This window comes from Pavona decussata, unplaced genomic scaffold (genome assembly GCF_977016875.1).
Source record: "Pavona decussata unplaced genomic scaffold, jaPavDecu1.1 SCAFFOLD_127, whole genome shotgun sequence".
Taxonomy (NCBI): Eukaryota; Metazoa; Cnidaria; class Anthozoa; order Scleractinia; family Agariciidae; genus Pavona; species Pavona decussata.
In genome coordinates, this window is record NW_028145541.1 from 15,133 (window position 1) to 37,474 (window position 22,342).

A 22,342-nucleotide genomic window follows, 5' to 3' on the forward strand; every position below is an offset into this window, starting at 1 on the left:
ATTATTTGAGAAAAATTCGACCTTTCTTCCCCATAAGTAACCTTAAGCAACGACGACGGCAACGGCAACGAGAACGCCACAAAACAATAGGTTTAATGAGCAAAAACAGTTGCTCTGTACGTGCGTTTTATGTTTTTGTATATTTCTTTACCGTCGTCAGCAAAACAACAACGTGAAATGACCAAATTCAAGGTTTTGTGGAGAACGTGGGCACACGACGGTGAATTTTTCATTTTCCTTCCTTGCTTGAACGCCGTTCCTATCAATTTAGTTCCCGGATACTTCGCCCACATTGTAAAAGGTGAATCAATAGGAATAATCGCGAAGTAATAGAAGTAACGCGAAGTTATATTTTCAAGTGACGTTTTCGTTGCCGTTGCTGTCGTCGTTGCTTAAGTTCCCTATGTCTACTGCCGACGGTAACAAGAAGGCTTGCATCCCAGACTAGGCAACTATTTATCTACTTAAAATAAACCAGTTAATTATAAACAGATTTTGAGGTTCACGGATTGTCTTAGGCCTCTCTAGCCTACCCGATGATCCAGCCCAGTCTACTGTGTACGATCCCATCCCCATCGAAGATCCTGTCCTAGACGAGTCATCTATCGATAACCCACCAACTGTCGAGAATGTCTCACGGCTTGGCTTTACAGAGACGGGCTCTTTTCCCGCGGCATCCCTCTCCACAAAGTGACCAAAATCGGCAAAAATTGTATGAACAAACAGCCGCTTGCCACAAATCTTACTGAACACGTCAAAGTTCAATTATAATAATAATAGTTAATACTTGTAGCGCGCGTTTTAACATGACGTGATAATCAAATGCGCAAAATAATAAACAAAACAAATGTACACTATAACATATACATAATTACGTTAAAATCGTTTGCTAAATTAATCAATTATTCAGCTAATATTCCATAAATAGTTATATATACCGTATATACAATATAAAATGTGTTTGAATGTCGAACTAGGTTAAAAATCCTATATGATTTAAAATAATATGTCAGTGAAGTTATATATTTAAAAGCTAAACGAATGAATGTTTCTGATGGGTGCGGCCATAGTGAACGATCTATCACCCATTGTCGCAGCTGATTTTTTCAGCGATGGGGTTAACAATATTAAATTGTTAGACCGTAGACGTACTATATTTAGTGTTCTGCCAGACGTGCACGAGACTGGATATATACGAAGGTGCCATGTCGCGCAGTGCTTTAAAAGTAATGAGGATGAACTTGAATTGTATTCTGTAGGTGACAAGCAGCAAGTGCAGCTCTCTTAACAGAGGTGACATGTGGCAATATTTTGATTTCATAAGACAACGCGTGCAGCTGCATTTTGCACTCTTTGGATTTTAGATATTTGGAGCGAGGGCAATCCAAACAAGAAGCTATTACAATATTCAATTCGGCTGGTCACGAAGGCGTGAATAAGAGTCTCTGCAGTATAACTAAGTATCAGCAGGTTTATTTTGCGGATCTATGTTTTTTTTATATATAAATTGAGGGGGTTCTTAAAAAAAAACTTTACGGAAAGTTTTCATGCATTAATTAATTAGGTAGCATGCAATGCGTAGGTCCCAGAATGCAATCTCTGAATTCCCTTTCTATCCTAGCCTTAAAGGCACTAACGATTATGTAATTGCGTTACTTTTAATTTGGATTTACGTGGCCACTACTTGCAGTTATACATAATGAACTGGATATTCAACGCTAATGTAATTTTGAGATTAAAAGCGACATTTTTCAAATATAGTTAGTTTTTTTAAAACGGTGTAACTTATTGTTGTATGGTTTGATTCATCAAAATTTATTCGTTTACTTTGGCAAAGTTCAATGTATGAGCTACCATTTTATGAAAAACTCAAAGGCAAGTAAGGGGGGAGGGGCAATGTGTCCCCCGGGCTCTGGAACTCATGGGAAAAAAGGCTAACCTGGGATTAATAAGACCCGGCACCATTCCAAGACAGGCGCCTGTCTAAGATAGGTTCTTGTAACATCGACACCACTGTAGATCCAGGTCAGACTGACAAGACATTCCCCTAAGAGTTACTCTGAGGCAAGAGACAATGAGGGAAATTTTTCTTGTACCGAGTTGTCCTTATAAAAAAGAAAGGACACTTGTCTTGTGTAAACATAGACAGCCCCCAAGGGACCTTTCAATTTTGTCGTGGGGTCCCAACTCCACCGGCTTATCCCCTCCCCCTCAACTCCACCCGATAACTCCCAATCCGACCTAACAGCCCTTATACCAGTAGTCAAAATAGACTATAATTCCTCTTATGTCTCGAGCTCGGATACTGGTTATTGACGCGGAGATGGGTAGTGTGATCATGCATTCAGATGGTTTACATATGCATCCTCCCCAAGTTGCTACTAAAGAGAGACGTTACACCTCTGCGCGTTTCCCTCTAATATAATCCTACCTACCCTGTTTATTTGTTTTTTCTTGTTTTTTACTGTTTTTTTTTTTTTATATATTTGTTTTTTCCAGAGGACAAGAAGACTTATTGGAAATTTAAAGCGGAAAAACGTTCTGCACAGTTTTTCTGCGTATATTTATTTCTTTTGTGTTATTAGGTCTAATTAGTTTGACGATGGTAGGATAAATTCAGGAGTTTCGTTAAATATGCGCATTTTGTAAGTAATGGATCATGGAAAATTGTAAATGTTTAAGATATCCTGAGAAAATCTTCTGTTTTAGAAGGTGTTGTCGTTATCTTCCGGTATAAACATGGGATACCGTAGTTATTTCGCATATATTTTTGATGTTGTTGTTGTTTTGGTTTTTGTTTTTGTTTTTGTGATGCATAATGGCGTCTGAAAAGAGTTACCTTCCTGTTACCACCCCCGCCCCACCCCCCCTTTCCGTCAAAAAGTATACACAGCTCTTAGCAACGAGTGAGGCACTGTGGGTAGTTTTCTGTCTCTGTTGTTTTCGTTTATTAGTAAAAAATAAGCTTATATTCACTTTTTTCTTGTTTACAAAGGCTCTGTTAACAGGACTTAAAATCTAACAAAGGATCCACCATTTATATTTAATGTCCACTGAATGGAAAACCACGAAGAAAAACAAGGCAACGATGCCGTGGAAGGTAAAATAACAACATTTGCGTCGCCTACTGTTTTGGCCGCCATATTGGACCATGAACCCGTAGAGCAGGATGTTGCTCATATTATGGTGGATGTCAACGAAGAGGGACAAAATTCAGAGATGGTGTCTGATAGCTTAGACACTTCTTTGAATGACTCTCTCGAGTCAACGGAACTACGGGAAATTGGAGAACTTAAACGTCTTGATCCAGTCAATGACGAAGGGCCAATATTTTCTACGAACGATGCTAAATCAACTTTGGCCATCACTGAAGAAGTGTCTGATTTTCCCAAGAGTTCAACGCCGATAAAAAGTGCTAATGAAACAAAGAGCAGAACTACCGAGAAGGCTTCTAAACCACGTCCATCACAGCATATAATTGAAAGAAACAAGGAGAAAGCGGGCAAGCGATCGCCAACAAAATCTAGTTACGCTCAAATGCATGCAATCAAAGCAAGAAATAAACTCAGTAAAGTGGAAAAGAAAACAAATGTACAGGAAAACACAACTCGGGAAAATTTAGTTGGCTCCGACGTAGGAGATAATTTGGACGATGAAGAACGTGTTAATAATTTTAACCAAAATTCTTATGTTGCAAATCATGTTGGCAGGCAGTACCTTGATTTGATCAGCACCACCAACGAATTGGACGAACAAGAAAGTGATTTACTTGATAACAGCGATCTAAATGGATCATTTAATACATTTCATAATCATGGACCATACTATGACGTAAGTCAACATTATAGCACTTACGACTCAAACTATGTCTTTGACCCAGTGTCATATGTTAGAGGTTATCACAGTGCCACAGCGCATTTCAGACAATCACATGCAATTGCGGGACCCATCCGACCTGAAATGCACTATAACAATTTGTCCACCCAGTCAGCGCCTCCGCGAGTATATGGTTACCATCGCAAGCCACTCCTCTCCAGTGCACATCATTTCAGTGAAGACGATAGCCATCGTTCTTCAGTTTTACCAAACAATGATTATGTGACTGATAGAAAGGATAAAATTCCAGAATCCAGTCTTCATAGAAAGTTTTCCTCTGAGCCATATTTAGTGCATTCACGCTCCCCATCATTGCAGAAGATGGCGAACGTTGATCGAAACAGCAAGGCATCTGGTAGTTATTCAAGTTTACAGCAGCCTATGTCGTACAAACCATACACTTTGAAGGACTACCACGCTTTTACAGGGTCAAAGGTCAAGCCCTTGGCTGGTGGCTTGGGGCCTAATGTTGACACAGATGACTACAAAGAAAAGGTAGTGAAACATCGAAAATAATTATTACTATTAAAAACTGGATCATTGCATACTGCAATTCCAGGGATTTGATTGGCTAAGCAGCCATGGTGTATGCGCCATTATACCATGTCTTACAAATAGCAACCATTAAATTGTTTTGTGGTTGTTCTTACAAAGAGAAATCAGCAAAATCTAGCAATATTTCTTGATGGTTGTAGTTTTTTTTTTTTTTTTTTGCACTTGTTGGATACCGAGTAGCATGAAAATTTTGCAGGTTCTAATTTTTGCAGATTGATCTCGATCTGCAAAAACTAGTTCCCACAAAAAAAAAATAATAATAAAATGCCGCAAGAAAATAAATCCCTTCAGTCAAATAAAAAACTTCACTTGTATCAGACTTGTGCCACTGGACTTAAACAAGAAAATTAACATGATTTTCCATTGGAAAAGGCAACCAGAGCTTAGATACATAGGTTGTCTGTATCGCAAACAAAGCAATGTGTAAAGAACAGAAAATGTCAAGTGTACAGCAATTCAGCATTAGATTGGCACGAATGGGGTCATCTGAAGGAACACCATTTACTAGGACATTTGCGATGCCTGATTTTTTACATCCATTCTCAATGATTGCAGGTTTTTTTCTGCTACCTGAACAATGAATCGTAAAAATTAGTTCCCACCAGAAATTTCAGTCATCTCAAGCCGCAAAAATATGTTCCCGCAAACTGCAAAATATCGCCAATCCGCAAAATAAAACTCCCACAAAATGTTTATGCTACACGGTATGAGATGATTATAGCCAACTTGGTTGTTAACTGGTTGATGCCTCACTGAGGCAGTGTTAACACGAATGCGGTTTTGCCCTTGAAACCGGTTTCAAAGCATTTACATGGTGCCAAGCTCACCATTTTCAAGTACTTACCTCATATCGATCTTGTTCCCAGGCACTCATTATTGAGGAAGGGGATCTGGGTTCAATTATTACGCCGCCATTTTGTTTTTGTCAACATGGCGAAAAAAAGCACAAAATTCACATGGACTGACAACAAAGTAGAACTCCTGTTGAAAGTAACTAACGAGTACAAAGTCAGTAAAATTAGCCTGAAAGTGTTAATTGGGAATCAGTCCAGAAAAATGTACCATTCATTTTGAATCTTCACACCCAAGTGAAATTTTGCGCCAAAATAGTAACCGTATTCAAATCGATGCAGTTTCACCATTTACACAACAGATGAAACCATATTGTTTTGAAAACACTCCACTTTTGTCAGCATTTTCAAGTCGATCCGGTTTTGGAAACGGTCTCGACCGGTGTTGTGTAAACAGAAGGTGTAACTGCATCGAAAGCGATGCGGTTACAAATGAAACCACGTTCGTGTAAACACTGCCTGACTATCTATAATCTCACATCCAATGTGCACTCATGGAATAATAATAATTATTGTTAATTATGACTTGCCTTTTAATGTTGAACAATTTGATCAAAATGCCAAATATTCTCAATAATCCCTTAAACAGTGATTTAATAATTAACTTTATCTACAATGACTGTAAATAAAGTTAATAATATTGATACAACTGAATTAATCTAAATTATTAATTGAATTTCTCAAAGCAGACACCTTAGTATAAATGCAGACACCCAACTTATAGGCAAACACTATCAGGTTGGGTATAATTTCTTGGATGTAGTCTTAAAGTGAATATGACAGTGAGAAATATTTTATTTGCTTGATCAAATCTTTATGTTGTTCTCATATGACGTTAAAAAAAACCTGCTGCTTTGTACTTTGTTTTGTGATAAAAATGGAAATCTTGCCTATAATCATAGGTTTTTATTGCAAACAAAGCCTAAAGCAGTAGATAAAACATTTGATCAACATTTCCTGAAGGAATTCAAAGCCACATGCAAAAACTTCGGTGAATCTGACCTAAAACAACAAAAAGCAATATGAAAAGTCATTTGCGTTGGTTATGCTCTAAGCCCTTTCATTTATATTTATACAATTGATTTACAACCGTAACCTTATCAAACCATTCAACTCCTTTGCAGATGAAAAAAGTTAGTAAACAGCGAGAATATGCAACAATGTTGAGAGCTCATCATTCAAACATGAAAAAACAACAGCAAAGCAGGGGTCCTGCCCCTCTTGCAGCTAAACCCCAGTGTGTGAAAGAGGCAGAGTTAAAAAGACAGACAGTAAGTAAATTACACACCAGTTAGCTGTAGGGTTTAGACGTGTTTTAGGGACGGTGTCTACTATAGTTACTGCGCATACGTTCTGCGCATCTCGAGATACTCGGGTTTCCTATGGGTGGTGCCTACTAATACAGGAATATTTTTGCGCGGTTTAAAACTATACGGAGAAAGCAGAACTTAGCAAATGCTTTTGGTATCATAAGAAAATTGGGGGAAACCATGCATTTTTCAGAGATAATTAAGCGTCAATTTAGGAAAAAATCCCATACATTGCTTTATATTTTGGCGCTTTTTAGAGATATCATTGCTTAGTTATCTCTGAAAAATGCATGGTTACCCCCAATTTCCTTTTTGGATTCCAATAGCCTTTGCTAAGATCTGCTATTCCTGCATAGTCATAAACCGGACAAAAATACTTCGGTATTAGTAGGCACCGTCCTTAACTGGGTTTAATTATTCCCCTGAAATTATTTTAGCATACAAGGGAGAAGATGCAATTAATGTGACAGTGAATTTATTTACCACATTCTATCCTATGGAATAATGAATAGGTATATTTAGTTATTGGATAGAATTGATGTAAAAATAAGTATCAAAGAGTGTCAAACATGGTTTTGAAAAAAACAGATGTTTCAGGTATATAACCTTTCTTCAGTGTGGAGAAAACCATTGAAATAAGCTACTGGACACACGCACACATATGAATAGAAGCACACACATGCATTAATAGTTACAATTCAAATATAGCTAAAATTGATGTTAAGTCCATCCGGCCGAAGAGTTCCAAGTTGGAAAATCAACCTCATTCACAATCATGCTTGCATTAGCCTTGGGAAGGGGAAAGGAAGACTTCTCCTAGACCCTGTTTGTTTTTTTTTTTTGGTTCAAACATTGAAATTAAGAAAAGTCATTTAAGTTAAGTTTTTTTTTTACCTTGAGAGCTCACAGCTAAAAAGTTTTTTTGTGACTGTGAGTTTACTAAACCATTTTATGATTCGCTTAAGGACGGTGCCTACTAATAGCGAAGTATTTTTGCGCAGTTTATCACGATGCAGGAAAAGCAGATCTTAGTTGCGGCTGCTGAAATCCAAAAAGATTGGGGGTAATCAAGCATTTTTTAGAGATAATTAAGCAACGATAATTAAAAAAACCAAAAAAATACAAAGCAATGTATGGCGCTTTTCCCCAAATTGAAGTTTATTATCTCTGAAAAATGCATGGTTACCCCCACTTTTCTTTTTGGATACCAAAATCACTTGCTAAGTTCTGCTTTCTCCGCATAGCTTTAAAGCGCGCAAAAATATCCCTGAGTGTATTAGTAGGCACCACCCATAGGAAGCCTGAGTATCTCAAGATGCCCAGAACGTATGCGCAGTAACAATTGTAGGCACCATCCTCAAAAAAGTTTCAAGTTTTGTAAAGTGAAGCACGTGGAGACTGATCAATGCTTTGTTTCTGTGTTTACCGTTTGAATGCATTTCAGGCAGAAAACCAATTCACCTAACTGTTCCTGAAACGTTTTTAGAAATCATAAAATAATTTAGTAAACTAACAGACTCACAAAATCTTATCAGCTTTGTGCTCTCAAAGCATAAACCTAAATCTGTAACAGACTTTTGACATTTGACCGCGATTAAACTCCCTAGGTTAGCTGCATTAAACAAAATTTTTAAATTATTTTTGAAATATGTACAGTAGAATACCGATTTTTCAAACCCTTGACTTTTGAAATTCCCAATTCTTTGAATCAAAAGTTGTTTCCCTTGGATTTGCTTCGGTCAGAGTTTTACCCCCAGTTTTTGGAACTCCCGATTTTTCAAAGCAAATTCAGTTTCCGACTGTAAATGCATTAATGTAAATGCCAACTGCTATCTTCTGTTTCATGCAGGCTTTGAACTATGCCAGGAATGTTCCCAAGCCCAAGCCAATGACCAACAGGAAACTAAGCAACTCTGGTTCAGGCAGAAGCAGAGACGAGAAAGATGGTGATGATGATGATCGAGAAATCACTGTGCTTGAAATTTTAAGACTGAGGCATGAACAGGAGAAAAAAGAAGTAGACAGTATAAGGAAAGACCTGGCTTCAAAGATTAGGCTGTAATGAATGTTTAATAAAGCGAGAAAGCAACCTGTTTGCCAGCTGGATGCTGAGGGACACAATGCAATGTTCCATTCCATGTTGCATGCTATGTTCACCGTGTGTGAGTCCACCCCAGAAATTTTTGCTTGCACTGTTGTTTCCAACATTTCCACAGTAAAGTAGTGGAATAGTGTCTGGGGTGGTACTACATGTATCTGCACAGTCATACAATTGTTGAAAACAGATTGTGTGTGTCTGTGCAGTGCACATATTTATTTGATAAATGCATGTAAAATGCATATAAATTTGTTTTATCACAAGTCAAACATGTTAACTTGTATTTCACTCCATGAAGGTTGATAATGCACAAAGTGAAAATGACAATATTTAACTCATGAAGGTATCCATATTTACAACATAATTCTCAAATTCATTAATAATTCACGAAGAGAAAACATATGAAATCACTACCGTGAAGGAGGTTTGAAAATGTGATCTTAACTATCATAAAATTGGGTAAACTTTTGCTTTGAACTTCTCCAAGAATTATTAATGGTTTGAAAAGCCATTTCAAACACTGGAATGAGCGTTTCATCCAATTTCCAAACACCAATGTTTCAACCATCTTCTCCATGTTTGGAAATCGGATGAAACTCTCTTCCTTGTGTTTAATATACATGTATTACGTCTAACATATCAAGTTGAACTATACTGTGTTTCACACAGTGAAATATTTATTGTCATTTTTGACTACTGTGTCATGCCGTGTGTACATCAAGGAAAGCATAATTAAAAAATAATTTTATATCAATTGCTTCTTCTTTCTCAACTCCATGGCAGGAAAGGTACCCCTTTCAAATACCTTCAGTAAAAACACTACATCTCTTTTAGGTTAGTCTGTTTGAGATAATTGAAATGTCAGCCTAAATTATAGTTTTCCCTAACCTTGTCTATAATTCAATTCGTGAAATCTCTACCCTTTTACATCTATACCTCCAGTCTGAACATGGTACCCCTTTTAGGTTTTAGTAGTCCATTATAGGGAGTATCCCCCACCAACTACTGTACCTTCTACAGTCAACTCCCAATAACTCGAACCTTAAAGCTAAAAATAATAACAATATAAGTTAAATTAAATATGAGTTTAAAATATAGATAAATAACTAAATATGAAAATAATTGAAATACATAGATCATTCAGTAAATTACTTGGAAATCTTGGTCTTAAATGTCTCTAAAAAATCACTTTCAACAATGTCTTTCGGTAGTTCATCCTCAGGGTGCGTGGGAAAAAGGAATAAAAATATACATCCTTTGTGGCATTTACATTTAAGAATTTATAATCATGAGTAAAACGGGTTTAGCAACACAGTTCGTATGTGGGCGCAGATAACTATTTTGATCGATATCAACAATTCCGTGACATATTTCATGCATGAGCTTTAATCTGGTATGATGGAAATCGATTTTGGTTGAGTTAGCGAGGATTCGAGTTATTGGGAGTCGACTGTACACACCAGGCAGATGCAGCTCTAAGCACTGACCTTAAACCTTATATCGCTCTATCTTCATCACTACACAGGAGCGTTTGCGAGGAGGGTTACGGCGGGAATCGAACCTTGATCGTCCATTGCTCTACCAACTGAGCTGCGAGGCCAGAAGGGAGCAAGTCATGGGTGATTGGCACAAATGAATGTTGTGCCGCTAGCACTAAAGACACATGATAGATCAGAGAATCAACTCTGCGGTGTATGTTAAAGTGCTAAGTGAACCTGTGCGGCATATTTACTCAGCCATTTCCTCAAGTCCTACACTCAAACTCATTTCCCACATCATAACTTGATCATCAAGCTTTGAAATCACTGCAGTCACTCCAAACATACAGGAGGTTGCACTCTGATTTCTGGAGTGTTCATTTGGTCTGTCCACACTACATATGGAAATCCTGAGTAATTGGTGTTCAATCTTTCGTACTTAAAATATGGAACGGTTCCAGCTGCTCCAAATTCACCCTGGAAAGCATTGGAACGCACTGTCAGTTGTTTGAAAAATGGTTAAAAAGATAACTGAGTTATCTAACGAAGAGATTGAATTCGAAAGTTTTGTTGGTCGTCATTTTCCCATATCAATAGAGTGATTTAGAATCGCGTTTACCTCAAACAACAAACGTGAAATTCATGTTCATGTTTTCTTGAAAACATGAGTACATAGGTGATAGAATAGTGCAAACTAATTCTAACCTTTGATGCTGACGCAAAATTTACCAACACAATATTGCGAGATTCAGTCTACCGCGCCAAGCCATTAAGGTTTCGACAGAAACCGTACCTTTCTGTTGAGGGCAATTAAGGCCATCTCAAATGGTTTTGCTGTTGTTCCTGCCTTTCTCTGTGCTTCTTTCACTACTATTTCACACGATTCTTGTGGAGAACAACCCTATCAACAGGAAAGTGAGAAGATAGAGCTGATCCAACAAGGAGAGTAGCGCCGAGTTGGCTATAATAATAATAATAATAATAATAATAATAATAATAATAACAACAACTTTATTTAAGTCTCAAATCTGGATGGCCGAGCACAAGTGCCCTACTAATTGGGGAGACTAAAAAATATAAAGTAAAGTCTATTCAACTAAGATTAAGTAAAGTTAAGAAAACCTAATAATTAATAATCATTAATTAACACCTAAAAATTATTTATTTGACAATTAACTAGATAGATGAACAGCAAGAACAACGCATACATCCGTCGTCCAACAGAGAGCTGACGTCAAACTTTCTTATAGCGATTTTAAAGTTGTTCAAAGTTTTTGCGGATCTAATATTTTTAGGCAGTTTTCCCCATAATTTTGGTCCAAGTTAGCGCAAGGAATGTTGACCATATGTTACTGTATTAAATCTGGGAATACTGAAATAATTGAAGGGCCGGGTGCATTTCAGATCGCTTTCTGTTGTTTTAGCTCAGATTCACTGACATGACATGATACAGCGCACAAAGACCATTGTGCGCTATATCATGTCAAACTCCTTCGAGTTAATATGCGAGGATCTTTCTTCTATTGATCAAACTCCTTTGATAGCCTGGATTGAAAGTATGTTGCGCCAGCCCACTCTTGGTGTCATCTTGGGTACGTTCTTAGCATGTTCTAAAAAGAGTTTCCGCCTCGATGTTCTTATATGAAAAAAAGTTGTTATATAGAAAAAGGGTGTACATCACATTCAGTCCGTACATACCCCCTTCATAAGCTGGACTGCGTGAAAAGATGGGCAGAACCTCATCATGTTGTCACCGTCTCCAGTAGCTGTAAAATGCATCAAATCGAATATTAGTGAAAAGGCGATCAGATCTTCGAAGAAGAAGTTAGGCAAGTTCTTGTCGACGAGAGTGTAACAGCGCTGTTCAAGTGGGTGTCGTAAAATTAGGTGTATTTTAATAAAAAGCTTTTCCCTCCCCTTAGGAAAGTCTGATACTCCGGTAGTAACAGATGTGAATTATAAGTGTCTGAGTTTCATTCATGTCACTTTCCATAATACTTGGAAAAGAAAACAAACCTGCTGCAGCCCCAATCTGCAAAAGAAAGAGACAAAGCATTTTTGATAATTTGTCCGCGAACTGCTATCCAAAGATTGTAAAAAGGAAGTGTGTAGAAAGAAAAAAATCAACGAAAATGTTCTGCTCAGACAGTTGTCTGAGCAGAACAATAGGGAGCTTTACCAACGACGACACTATTACTATTAAAATGAACTCGCGTTTTTTCAAACGTCGTCGCGATTAATTATTCCAACTCGCTTTAAATGTCAAATGTAGGTAGAATTTCCTGGAGTTGAATTCTTCGAGCCGCACTCAAATTTAGAAAGAGAAAGAAAATTCGTCGCGGTGTGATTTTGTCCTTCATAAAACGTCCCAACAGGAAATTTCACTGATTTCAAGTCCTAGGGGCTGTTTACATGGAGGGAGGAAGATCCTAGCACTAAGAAGATCCGAGAAGGCGGAAAAACTTTTCGTTTTGCTTTACATGCAGAAATTTCGGCCGAAGTGGTTACCAAGTGGAGAAGGAAAAGAAGAATAACTGTCGGCCTTAAGCAGCTGAACGCCCGGCTGCAGCCAAGTTTGTTCTTTTTGTCCCAGTACTAGGATCTTCCGAGCGAAAGTAGTTTACATTGTGCTAGGATCTTCCTAGTGCTAGGATCTTCCTACCTCTCAGCTAGGAAGTTCCTGTCTCTAGGAAGATCCTAGCGCTAGGGCCAAGTACAACTTTTTGCATTTAACTGAATAGAGAAAACATATGGCGATAGGATGATACGCCCTCTAAGATTTTCCTAGTGCTCGGATCTTCCTCCCTCCACGTAAACAGCCCCCTAGTCGTGCAGTGACGGCAAAGAAATGTACCAAAAAGCGTAATACATGTGCACAGTTGTTGTTGTTGTTGTTGTTGTTGTTGTTGTTGAGTTGTTGTTTTTTTTTTACGTTCTCGTTGCCGTCGCCGTTGCTAAAGCTCTCTAATGACCATACCAAGACTTTCAGAGAGTTTTGAGTTCAAACGCCGGTTGTGTCTGTCTTTCTCAAATGCGTTGGGGGAGTTCACAAAGAACTAGTTCTTTAAATCTGACTTTTATTTTATCAACTTTTGTAAATTTCATATAGCAATAACACACTAAAAAAACCAGCTGGAGTAAGAATAGCTTTTAAAATGTAATGTGACCCTCTCCATTAGTTTGAATTATTTTTATGGCGAGACGAGCGCGAGAGAGAACAAAGCAAACACGCAAAAGCGCAAAGTAGTTCACACACTCCTAAAACCTCACGCTAGAAGATCTTACGATAAAATTACAGGCCTGTCGACAGGTTACCATTTTACAGTTTTGTGCTTTGTGACCGGCCTTTGAGTGGAAGCGAGGCTGGATTTGACTTCTTTTGATACAAACCTCAGTGCTTTTCATTATGAAAATACAGACAAGTAAGCATAAGAAGAACCCGATTTTCATATGAAGATCAGTGAAGTTTGTGTCGTGACAGAGTCAACTTCAGCCTCATTTCTAGTCAAGGGCCAGGCCACCAAGCACAACTAAAAAATGGGCTTTTCACATTACCTCATCATCAGCATACAATCCCGACCCGGGGAGGGGTGAGTCACCAACTCGGCCAGGATGTTTGAAGGCCGTCCCACTTGATGAAACACCTGAATATCGAATTTCAGAAAGAAATAAGAAATAAAATCGTAGATAGAAATCAGTGAGATAGAATATGTTCGCCAGGTCTCCCAAAGCCTACACAGTATACTAGTTCAATATTATTGAGCTCCAATCAGCCATGTCCTCTTCTCTTTTCAACGCCTCCGTTTTTTTTTTTTGTAACACGAAGTAACAATAATATGTTTATTTTGACTACCCCCCCCCCCTAACCCTGGTTTCCCTGAGATGGGATGCTATTTATTCACGACAGAGTACCCAGCATAAAGCAATTGGGAGTATGAATTTTAAAATCCTACCACACTCACACAACATTAAAAACGTAATTCCGGCTGTCGAGATTCCCTTTTCAGCGGAAATCCCGACACCCGGAAATACGTCTGCTTCGCAGGCTAACACAACATGGGATCTCAGTCAACTGATTGCAGGATCCCCAGCAGGAAGTGAGTTGAAAATTAAAGATATACATGTATGAGTGACAGAAAGGGGATAAAAAATTAAAATATAAATTACTTTATTTAAGTGTCAATGAATTTTAGCGCAGAGCACTAATTGGGGACACTTTCCAGATCAAATTGGAATTTAGAAATGTTGGCTTTTGGGTAGAGGGGAAAACCGGAGTACCCGGTGAAAAACCTCTCGGAGCAAGGATGAGAACCAACAACAAACTCAACCCACATATGACGCCAAGTCCAGGATTCAAACCTGGGCCACATTGGTGGGAGGCGAGTGCTCTCACCACTGTGCCATCCCTGCTCCCTAAGATTTACTCAACATATACCTGAATAAAATATTGTACTCCACTCAGTCCTATTACCATGCATAACTTTTCACAAAATGAAGCACAAATTAAACAGCAAAAAAAAATCAAGGCCATGTACAAAAACTCACGTGAATCTAACCAAAAACGAGAAAGCAATATAAAAACCACTAGAGATCAGGTATGCTCAAAGCCCTCCAAAAAAAAAAAGAAGCAATTTAGTGTATTGTAAAACATGTTAACATAGTATTAAATACCTGCAGCTATATGCTTTTGGGTGTCCAATACCAGGATTCCTTTTAAAAAAGAACATTAAATGGGTACAATCATTGCCATTTTAAAATAAAAAAATAAATAAATATACTGCACATATCACATAGTCTCATAATGGTTTACAATTCTTCTGTGGGGTGAGATTGGACATCAGCATGTAAAGGCGCATTCTCGTCCCCAGAGTCCCAACGTTTTTTTTAAATTGTTGAACGAGTGGCTCTGGGTCCATCCAAAAATATCTTTTTTTACATTGGCTGTCGAAAACCTGATGCGCTTTAAGGTGAAAAATGCTACGCTTCTGCGAGTTTGTCTTTACTTCCTAATACTGAGCAGTACTGAGCAATAATAATACTGAGCAAGCGCAATGGTAATTTATCACACTGAGCATGCGCTACCGGATGTCGTGAAATTCACGACATCCGGTAACGGCTGTTACCAGGGCCTACGATCCAACCGCTGACCAGAAGATCGTAGGCTCTGGGAACGAGGATGGTAAAGGCGCCACTGGCTGCACCCATTCAGTCCATATATTGATCTCACCCACCCACCCAACCCAGGCTGAATGTGAAAGACAGATGAAATCAGAGATAGAAATAGACCACCACACCAGAGACTGCATCCCTTAGGCAGTACACAGTGTGTGGGTTCCTTAACTTCCCACAGATTGCTAGGAACAAGACTGTTGTGAGATGGGACCTATGTTTTATCAGTCATTATTGATCATTTCACTTTGAAAAATAAAACAAACAATGACAAAAAATACAACAAAACATTGTGCCTCAAGACATCACACACTTGACTAACATCATCTCTATTACTATAAGACTGATAGCATCATACCAACATGCTGATCTCACCTAAAGTGTCATGGCTCTCCACCACCTTGCATGGCTTTTGGAGAAATTCCTACAGCAAGGAGAAGGATTGGGTGTGAAGATCCAATTCCATTTGTGCATGTATGAAAATTTATAATGTACCCTTAGCTATGATCACCTCAAATGCTTCTCTTGACTTCTGGGTCTCTAGTGTCGAATTTGATTCCACAGGGAACCCATTTGTAGCAGCAAAGTCTTGTGCGCCCTGTCCTACCAGCATACTGTGGGGTGATTTCTCCATAACACATCTGGCAACAGAGAAAGGAGCAGCAACTCTGAAAAAAGAAATAAGGTCATACATAAGAGAACCAAGTTAACTGTTGGTTGACCAACTGTTGAAGGGATTTTACTGTTTAAGGATCATATAAATTATAATATGAAAAGCACCACAGGATATTTTCAATTTCAGAAATATGATTAGTTCCATGAGACCATCGAAATAAATAGAGAATTAGAGAAATCTTTCTTGCAAGAAATATTGCATGAAGGTTTCTTTTCACAGTGTTTGCAAAACCACCGCAATGTTATACAGAATCTCAACAACACTTTGAGTTCGTTTTTCTCTGAAACCATAAAAATCAATTAAGCTTGTAACAAGTCATGTAGCTCTGTTGGTTTACGTTTACCACACAGCATTAAAAAGTGACTAATAAATAAAATTAGAAAGAGTTTGTGACAAGGTTTCAGCCAGAACCAAGCGCCACTGAGGGGGACAAATATCTGGAATCATAATTCTTGGAAAATCATCCAACTTTGTTTGTCTTGTTGGTTTGTATACTTTTTTTGGTTCATTTGTTTGTTTGTTCCTGTTGTTGTTCTTTATGGGTAGGGGATTGTTCGTCTGTTTGTTTGTTAACTAGTCTATCTGTCTTACTGTGTCTATTTGTTTGCTCTGTTGTTTGTTTGTTTTAAAGGGGGAGTGGGGATTTCACAGCTGGGGAAAACAAGCCTATTGGATGCCCAATTTTCATTTTCTGGCTAAATATCTCACTGGTTCATGTATTAATTGTAATTAATGTGTGCTATTTACCCCTGCAATGCAGCCACTGCACCAAAACTGCAGTTTTTTCCCACCATAACTCCAGCATCACACTCCAGAACACCCTGGGAATTTGGGAATCCACCTTTACCAACAAAGTAATGGCCAGTTTCAGGGTTGTTTTCAGTTACTATGAAAAATACAGAAGATACATCAACAATAACTGATAAAATATAAAGTGTAGTTACAGAAGATATCCATCCCCCTTACCCCTCAGGAAATTACAATTTAGCTTCATAATGCCCTTTCAATTTTTTTGGCCTTTGTAATGCCCATCTGCAATTGATAATAGTCAGATTCTTCGCTTACTGTCTGCAATCAAGGGATCAGATATATAGCGGTTTTGCCAAAAGGCGGCCTGCGGCCCGAGGTCCACCTCAAAACCCACAGCCCAGCGGCCCGCAGTCCACTTCCCAGTTCACGGCCCCACAATATTTTACAAAATATGGAAACCAATGTCTGGCATTCAATAAGCAAGGAGAATACATCACTTGATCAGCGCCTGAGGTCCTTTGCGATCATTTGAAAATACAGGCCCTTATCGCCAGACTGCCATGTGTGACGTCACCTGTTTTGAATCTCAGGGCGTCACGCTATCACGCTCACTCCCAAACCTCAGACATGCAGCTCGCGAAGCTCGGCTCCTTTGATAAGCGAGATGAGGCCTGGGAACGAGGCTGATGAAAATACAGTTCTTTGCAGTAATTTACAATCAAGGAAGTGAAATAAATTTCTGAGGGTTTAATCAGTCAACTCAAATTTAACCCACGCAATTGCGTGAGAATGAATGAGGTTGATTAAATCGTCAGCTGCAGTGACCCGGTATGAAATTACAGTGCGTTTCACAAAACTTTTGACGAACGGTTTCCGAAGTTCATTTCGAATTCCCGAAGTTCACCACGAACTTGGCAATTTCATTACGCAGTTGTCAATCAAATCGCGAACTTGAGAACGAAGTGTTGAATTTCACGTGCCAGTTCGAAGGTTCACAAGTTACGAATTGCTTTTGATGCGCGTGGAAAATTGAACTGGATAAATAATGGCAGATTTATCAAATTGGATGGAAACCTTCAAGGACAAAATGGATGATAAAAGTTATCAGATCATTTTTGAAACACTCGCTGCTAACCAATTTACGAGTAGGCTTCAACTAAAACTTCTTACCTCGGATCAAGTCGACATGATGTTTTCAAAGGAACAAACCTTACCTTTAGGTGCAAAAAGCTTGCTGATGTATCAATTAGATTTCCTTAAGGAAGAATCGCCGCTTCCAGTTCGAGCCCGGGGGCATAAAGCAGAGCGAATGAATATCGATGAAACGTCCCAACCCCGAGAAAAATACTCGAAGTCTGAGGTGGAAACGCGCCGGGTAAGTTTGCACGTGTTTAAGCGGGAACCTTTTGGTTCGTTGTTGAATTCAGCATTCAGTTGAGTCTTCGTCTAACATTTAAATCATTTCCGTTCTAGTGTGTTCTTCCAGCTTTGCAAGAGCAGGGGAAAAAATTTAAAGAACAGCTCGAAAGGGGAAAACAAGAATATCGAGAAATTGAAATGAACTTGGAGTCTATGATGATCCAAGTGCAAGAGCCTCCAGCGATTGGAAGTGGTAAAATAGTCTGTAGTTATTGTCACCATAGGGGTCACCGCAATCAGATGACGAAACCATGTCAGCTGAAGAAGTGTGTGGACTATACGTTTTGCGGAATTAAGGAGAAACATCCCGAATATTTCAACAAGCTGAATTCCTTGAAGGTGGATCTCAAGAGAAAACAAAAAGAAATTCACGAGCTTGAAAACCAAGCCAAAGCTATGGAAGATTTTTCATCGAACAATGAATTTCATTTCATAAAAAATTTAACCCCTCGTTTGTATGCTGTGGATCCCTCGTATAAAACAAACAAACCCAAACTTATGCAAGATGTACGTATGCTGCGAAATTTCCTTGATGGAAAAATTCCCAAAGTATGTGCGGATGATCCCGAGCAGTTACGAATTCTCCTTGCAAAATGCAAAAAAAATCTTCGGCAAGTGGCCAATTCACCTGATCTGTTCGAAGAAGGAGAAACTGATGCGAGTGTAGAATATTGTAAAGACATGTCGCCGGTTAAGTCTAGTTATTCTGCAGATGTAGGTAAAGAAAGCGCTAGTAAACAAGATACATTTAAATTACATTCGAAGGACGACACTAAAGATGACTCCACTTTGTCAAGCGAAAGCGATGATTGCCGACGTAAAACACGCAAACGAAAGAGAAAGAAGATTAAAAAGAAGAGGCGGCACCATTCAAGTTCGAGTTCAACTTCTGAGAGTGAGGATAAAGTTCGCGCGGCCCGCCTAAGCAGACATTCGTTCACACTACCCGGGACACTGCCACACTATTACCATGGATATCCAATTCCTTTCAATACCGGTCACAGTGGAAATATACAGAATGTTGCCCTGAACACATCACAAGTACACGGTATGCACTTGGAAAATACACAACATCCGAATTTTGCCAATACGGTGTTTTATCCACAAACGCCATTTCCTATTCCATTTCAACTTCCTGTTCACAGTTTTCAAGCGGCTAACTCGAATATTCTGGCGAATTCTACTTCTAGTACCGTTACTGAAGAATCGCGTGGATCCTATAGCCAGAATCCCCAAAGTCCTGGAAGATGGGGTGGTTTAAATACACTAGTAAATGTTGCCACGCACTTTGCAGACACTGATCCGAAACAGAGCTAATGTAAACGTTTCATCATCTATCATGTACTCTGACTCCTTGGCTTGTGTATAAAACAGTTGTGTTCAAAAACGTTTTGAATTTGTAATAGACTTTTGGTAAAATAGTTCACTGTGAACGACAGAACACTTTCAGTTTGGTTTTTATCGCTTGTATGAGTTTTGTTCTGGGAAATAAAAGAGATTTAATAATTTTCCGGGAAAATCCAATAGATTCAGTGTGTCATTTAGACTGTGCTAAATACTTTAATTACTGTAAAAATTTAGAAACATTTCCATTGATCAATATATTTTAACCAACAAAGCAAGCGAGGTTTATTCTATGATGTTTGATCCTGAAATATAAAGTACTTGAGGTACTGAGAAACGACAGAGAAGTCCATCTACACAGACGACCTGCTAGTTTTAGATTGTTTACAGTGTAGCTATGTAAATAGAAAGTTCAAAAACACGAAATTGAAACCCCACACACGAAAATACCCGTTCCAAAACTTTTACCGGATACTTTTTTTGTCCGGTCGTCTGGTAGCATTTGTTCAGTGGTAAATTTTTACAAAACATTTTTACGATTACAAATTAACGGAAACTAGTAATTACTAATCGACGTAACCACAATGTTTGAAGAAATTCCGAGACATCCCAGGAGCCGGTGATTGTGCTCAGACCTTGGAAAATAGCAATATCTGTGTGAACTTCGGCAAACTTAGAGTGCCTTCGAAGCCAGGCAATGCCGCGGGCTGCCAACATATTTCTTAAAACTGGTTCCACATGTCTGGCATGGTGAAAACCGCAATTATCCATAATTACGGTATCACCAACTTTAAGAAGTGGGTTCCCAAAAAAATCATCTTCTTCTAATGCTTCTGCAAAGAAATTAAGAAGTTCAAGTCCATTAGAAGGTCCAGGTAACAAATTGACGTGTCCAACGCCATACATATTATGCAGAAGATTTACGGTAAAGGTAGCGTTGCTTGCGTATCGCTGAACTTCCAAAGCTGGATGGCCTATTCTTGAATGTCCGTAATGTCTGTTTCCAGTCGTCTTAACTACTGAAGACTCGTCAAAAAAGTGCATTGTCCTTGGATCAATAGTCGCGCAAACTGTTAAGTATTCAAACAATCTGTTTTCATTTTCAGGTGTCAATGATTCTTGAGGAATAACGCTAATTTTCTTGTAAGAATAGCCCAAATCGTGCTTTAAGCTACGGCTTATCGATGAACGCGACGGGACATTTTGAGGCAAACACACGTTGTCTTCCACCAATTTGTTTTGGATCTCACTGCTGTAAACGCTGGGCTTTAATTTTTTACAGTACTCAATATAAACATTTACATCGTCAGTACGCGCTAACCGAGTATTATTTCCTCCTGTTTCGGCTTCTGAATTCCCTCTACGAACGAAGTTGTCCACGATGTTGGCAATGGTTTGTTTCTGTAAACGCAGCTCTTTCCCTATTTGCGTTGGCCCTTTCCCTTCTAACCAGCTTTCAATAATTTTCTCCCTAACAGAACTTGGGATTGCTTTTCCTTGCACTGTGAATGGATTCATTTTAATAATAATTACCAAATTAACCGAATAGCGTGAACTTCCCTCTCAACGAACTTGGCAACTTCCCAACGAAGTTCGGCGCGAAATTTACAACTTTGGTTCAAATTTCCCGACTTGATTGACAACTGCGTAATGAAATTGCAAAGTTCGTGGCGAACTTCAGGAATTTGAAACGAACTTCGGAAACCGTTTGTCAAAAGTATTGTGAAACGCACTGTAAAGTTGGAAACAAACCACGCATACAAAAGTAGTAGTTACAAATCTTTAAGAAATCGACCCAAATTCCCGATTAGAAATCTTACCATTGATTCCACTTTCAAGAGCATCAACACACCCGCTCCCTGCTCGTAACCTGTCGGAAATCAACTCCACAGCTTCGAAACTAAACGGCCACGTTCCCACAACGACCGCCATTTTGACCTGTTCAACTCCAGTGGACTGGGACTGTCGTGTACCACAGTCTCCCACTGTTGCTTTACCACAGCACACCAATTCTATCCGACAATCTATCCAACGTGCTGGGGTGGAGAGGGAGTATTTTTGCGTGAGTTTGTGGTGTGACATGCTTGATTTTCGTCTTTGCTACACTCGTTGTTACATTTTTTCCCAGGATCAGAGTACGACACGCGCGAAATCGCGTGATTCTTGGAGTATTTTGTAGCCCGCGTGCACTGAGGACTTCCGCCCCTACCATTTTAAATTTCGCGAGGACCCTGGGAACGACCTTAGTGAGGTTATAAACGAAAACACCATTAGGAAGAAAACGACCATCAGTATATAACGAAGATTTGGTGGTAAGTTTTTGAAAAGTTGATAGACCTGACGAAAAACAAAGGGAGTAAAGTGGCTTAAGTCTCACTACATTGGACTCAGGCAACCTTTTTTCAGTGGAGTGCAATTGCAATAGAATTAAAAGTTTCCATCTCTGTTGATCTGTTTCGCATTCGACCGCCAGTCAGGCAAGTAACTCACCCACATAACCCTAGCCCTAACCCCCCATATAGTAGGGGTATCGAATGGTCTTTGCGAGCATTTGCGAGCATGCGAGCAGTGCGTTTATTTTTGCGAGCACGAGCAGTTGACAAATTTTTCTTGCTAGCAACGAGCACTTTAGAAAATACAGATGGCGAGCAGCGAACACTTCGAGTACTTCGTAAATTTTCCGCTAGCCGGAATCTCTCTTTTATTTAACATAGGACAGCTGATAGGATACATTGTTTTAATTTGCGCCAAGTAATAGCTAATAATCTAGCTGGCACCTCCAAAACAGAACAATAGTTACAGGCTGAACTCAGTTG

The 22,342-nt window shown here is 38.9% G+C and overlaps 3 protein-coding genes across 3 annotated transcripts; 2 read left to right on the forward strand and 1 right to left on the reverse strand.

The window, feature by feature from the left end:
- Nucleotides 1-2,919: 2,919 nt before the first annotated feature.
- On the forward strand, nt 2,920-9,444 carry LOC146469017 (uncharacterized). The gene is made up of 3 exons (XM_085123626.1): nt 2,920-4,371; nt 6,407-6,553; nt 8,442-9,444. The coding sequence occupies exons 1-3, from the start codon at nt 3,058-3,060 to the stop codon at nt 8,652-8,654; spliced, it is 1,674 nt and encodes a 557-aa protein (XP_084979752.1). The 5' UTR covers nt 2,920-3,057; the 3' UTR covers nt 8,655-9,444.
- On the reverse strand, nt 9,274-21,467 carry LOC146469018 (uncharacterized). Its single transcript, XM_085123627.1, has 10 exons — nt 21,347-21,467; nt 16,761-16,899; nt 15,849-16,005; nt 15,713-15,761; nt 14,840-14,878; nt 13,724-13,812; nt 12,185-12,200; nt 11,867-11,934; nt 10,962-11,069; nt 9,274-10,645 (listed from the first exon to the last, which is right to left on the reverse strand). Exons 1-10 carry the CDS (start codon nt 21,456-21,458, stop codon nt 10,502-10,504), a joined length of 921 nt encoding a protein of 306 aa, XP_084979753.1. The 5' UTR covers nt 21,459-21,467; the 3' UTR covers nt 9,274-10,501.
- Nucleotides 17,606-19,701, forward strand: LOC146469019 (uncharacterized). The gene is made up of 2 exons (XM_085123624.1): nt 17,606-18,138; nt 18,237-19,701. Exons 1-2 carry the CDS (start codon nt 17,809-17,811, stop codon nt 19,497-19,499), a joined length of 1,593 nt encoding a protein of 530 aa, XP_084979750.1. The 5' UTR covers nt 17,606-17,808; the 3' UTR covers nt 19,500-19,701.
- Nucleotides 21,468-22,342: the final 875 nt, after the last annotated feature.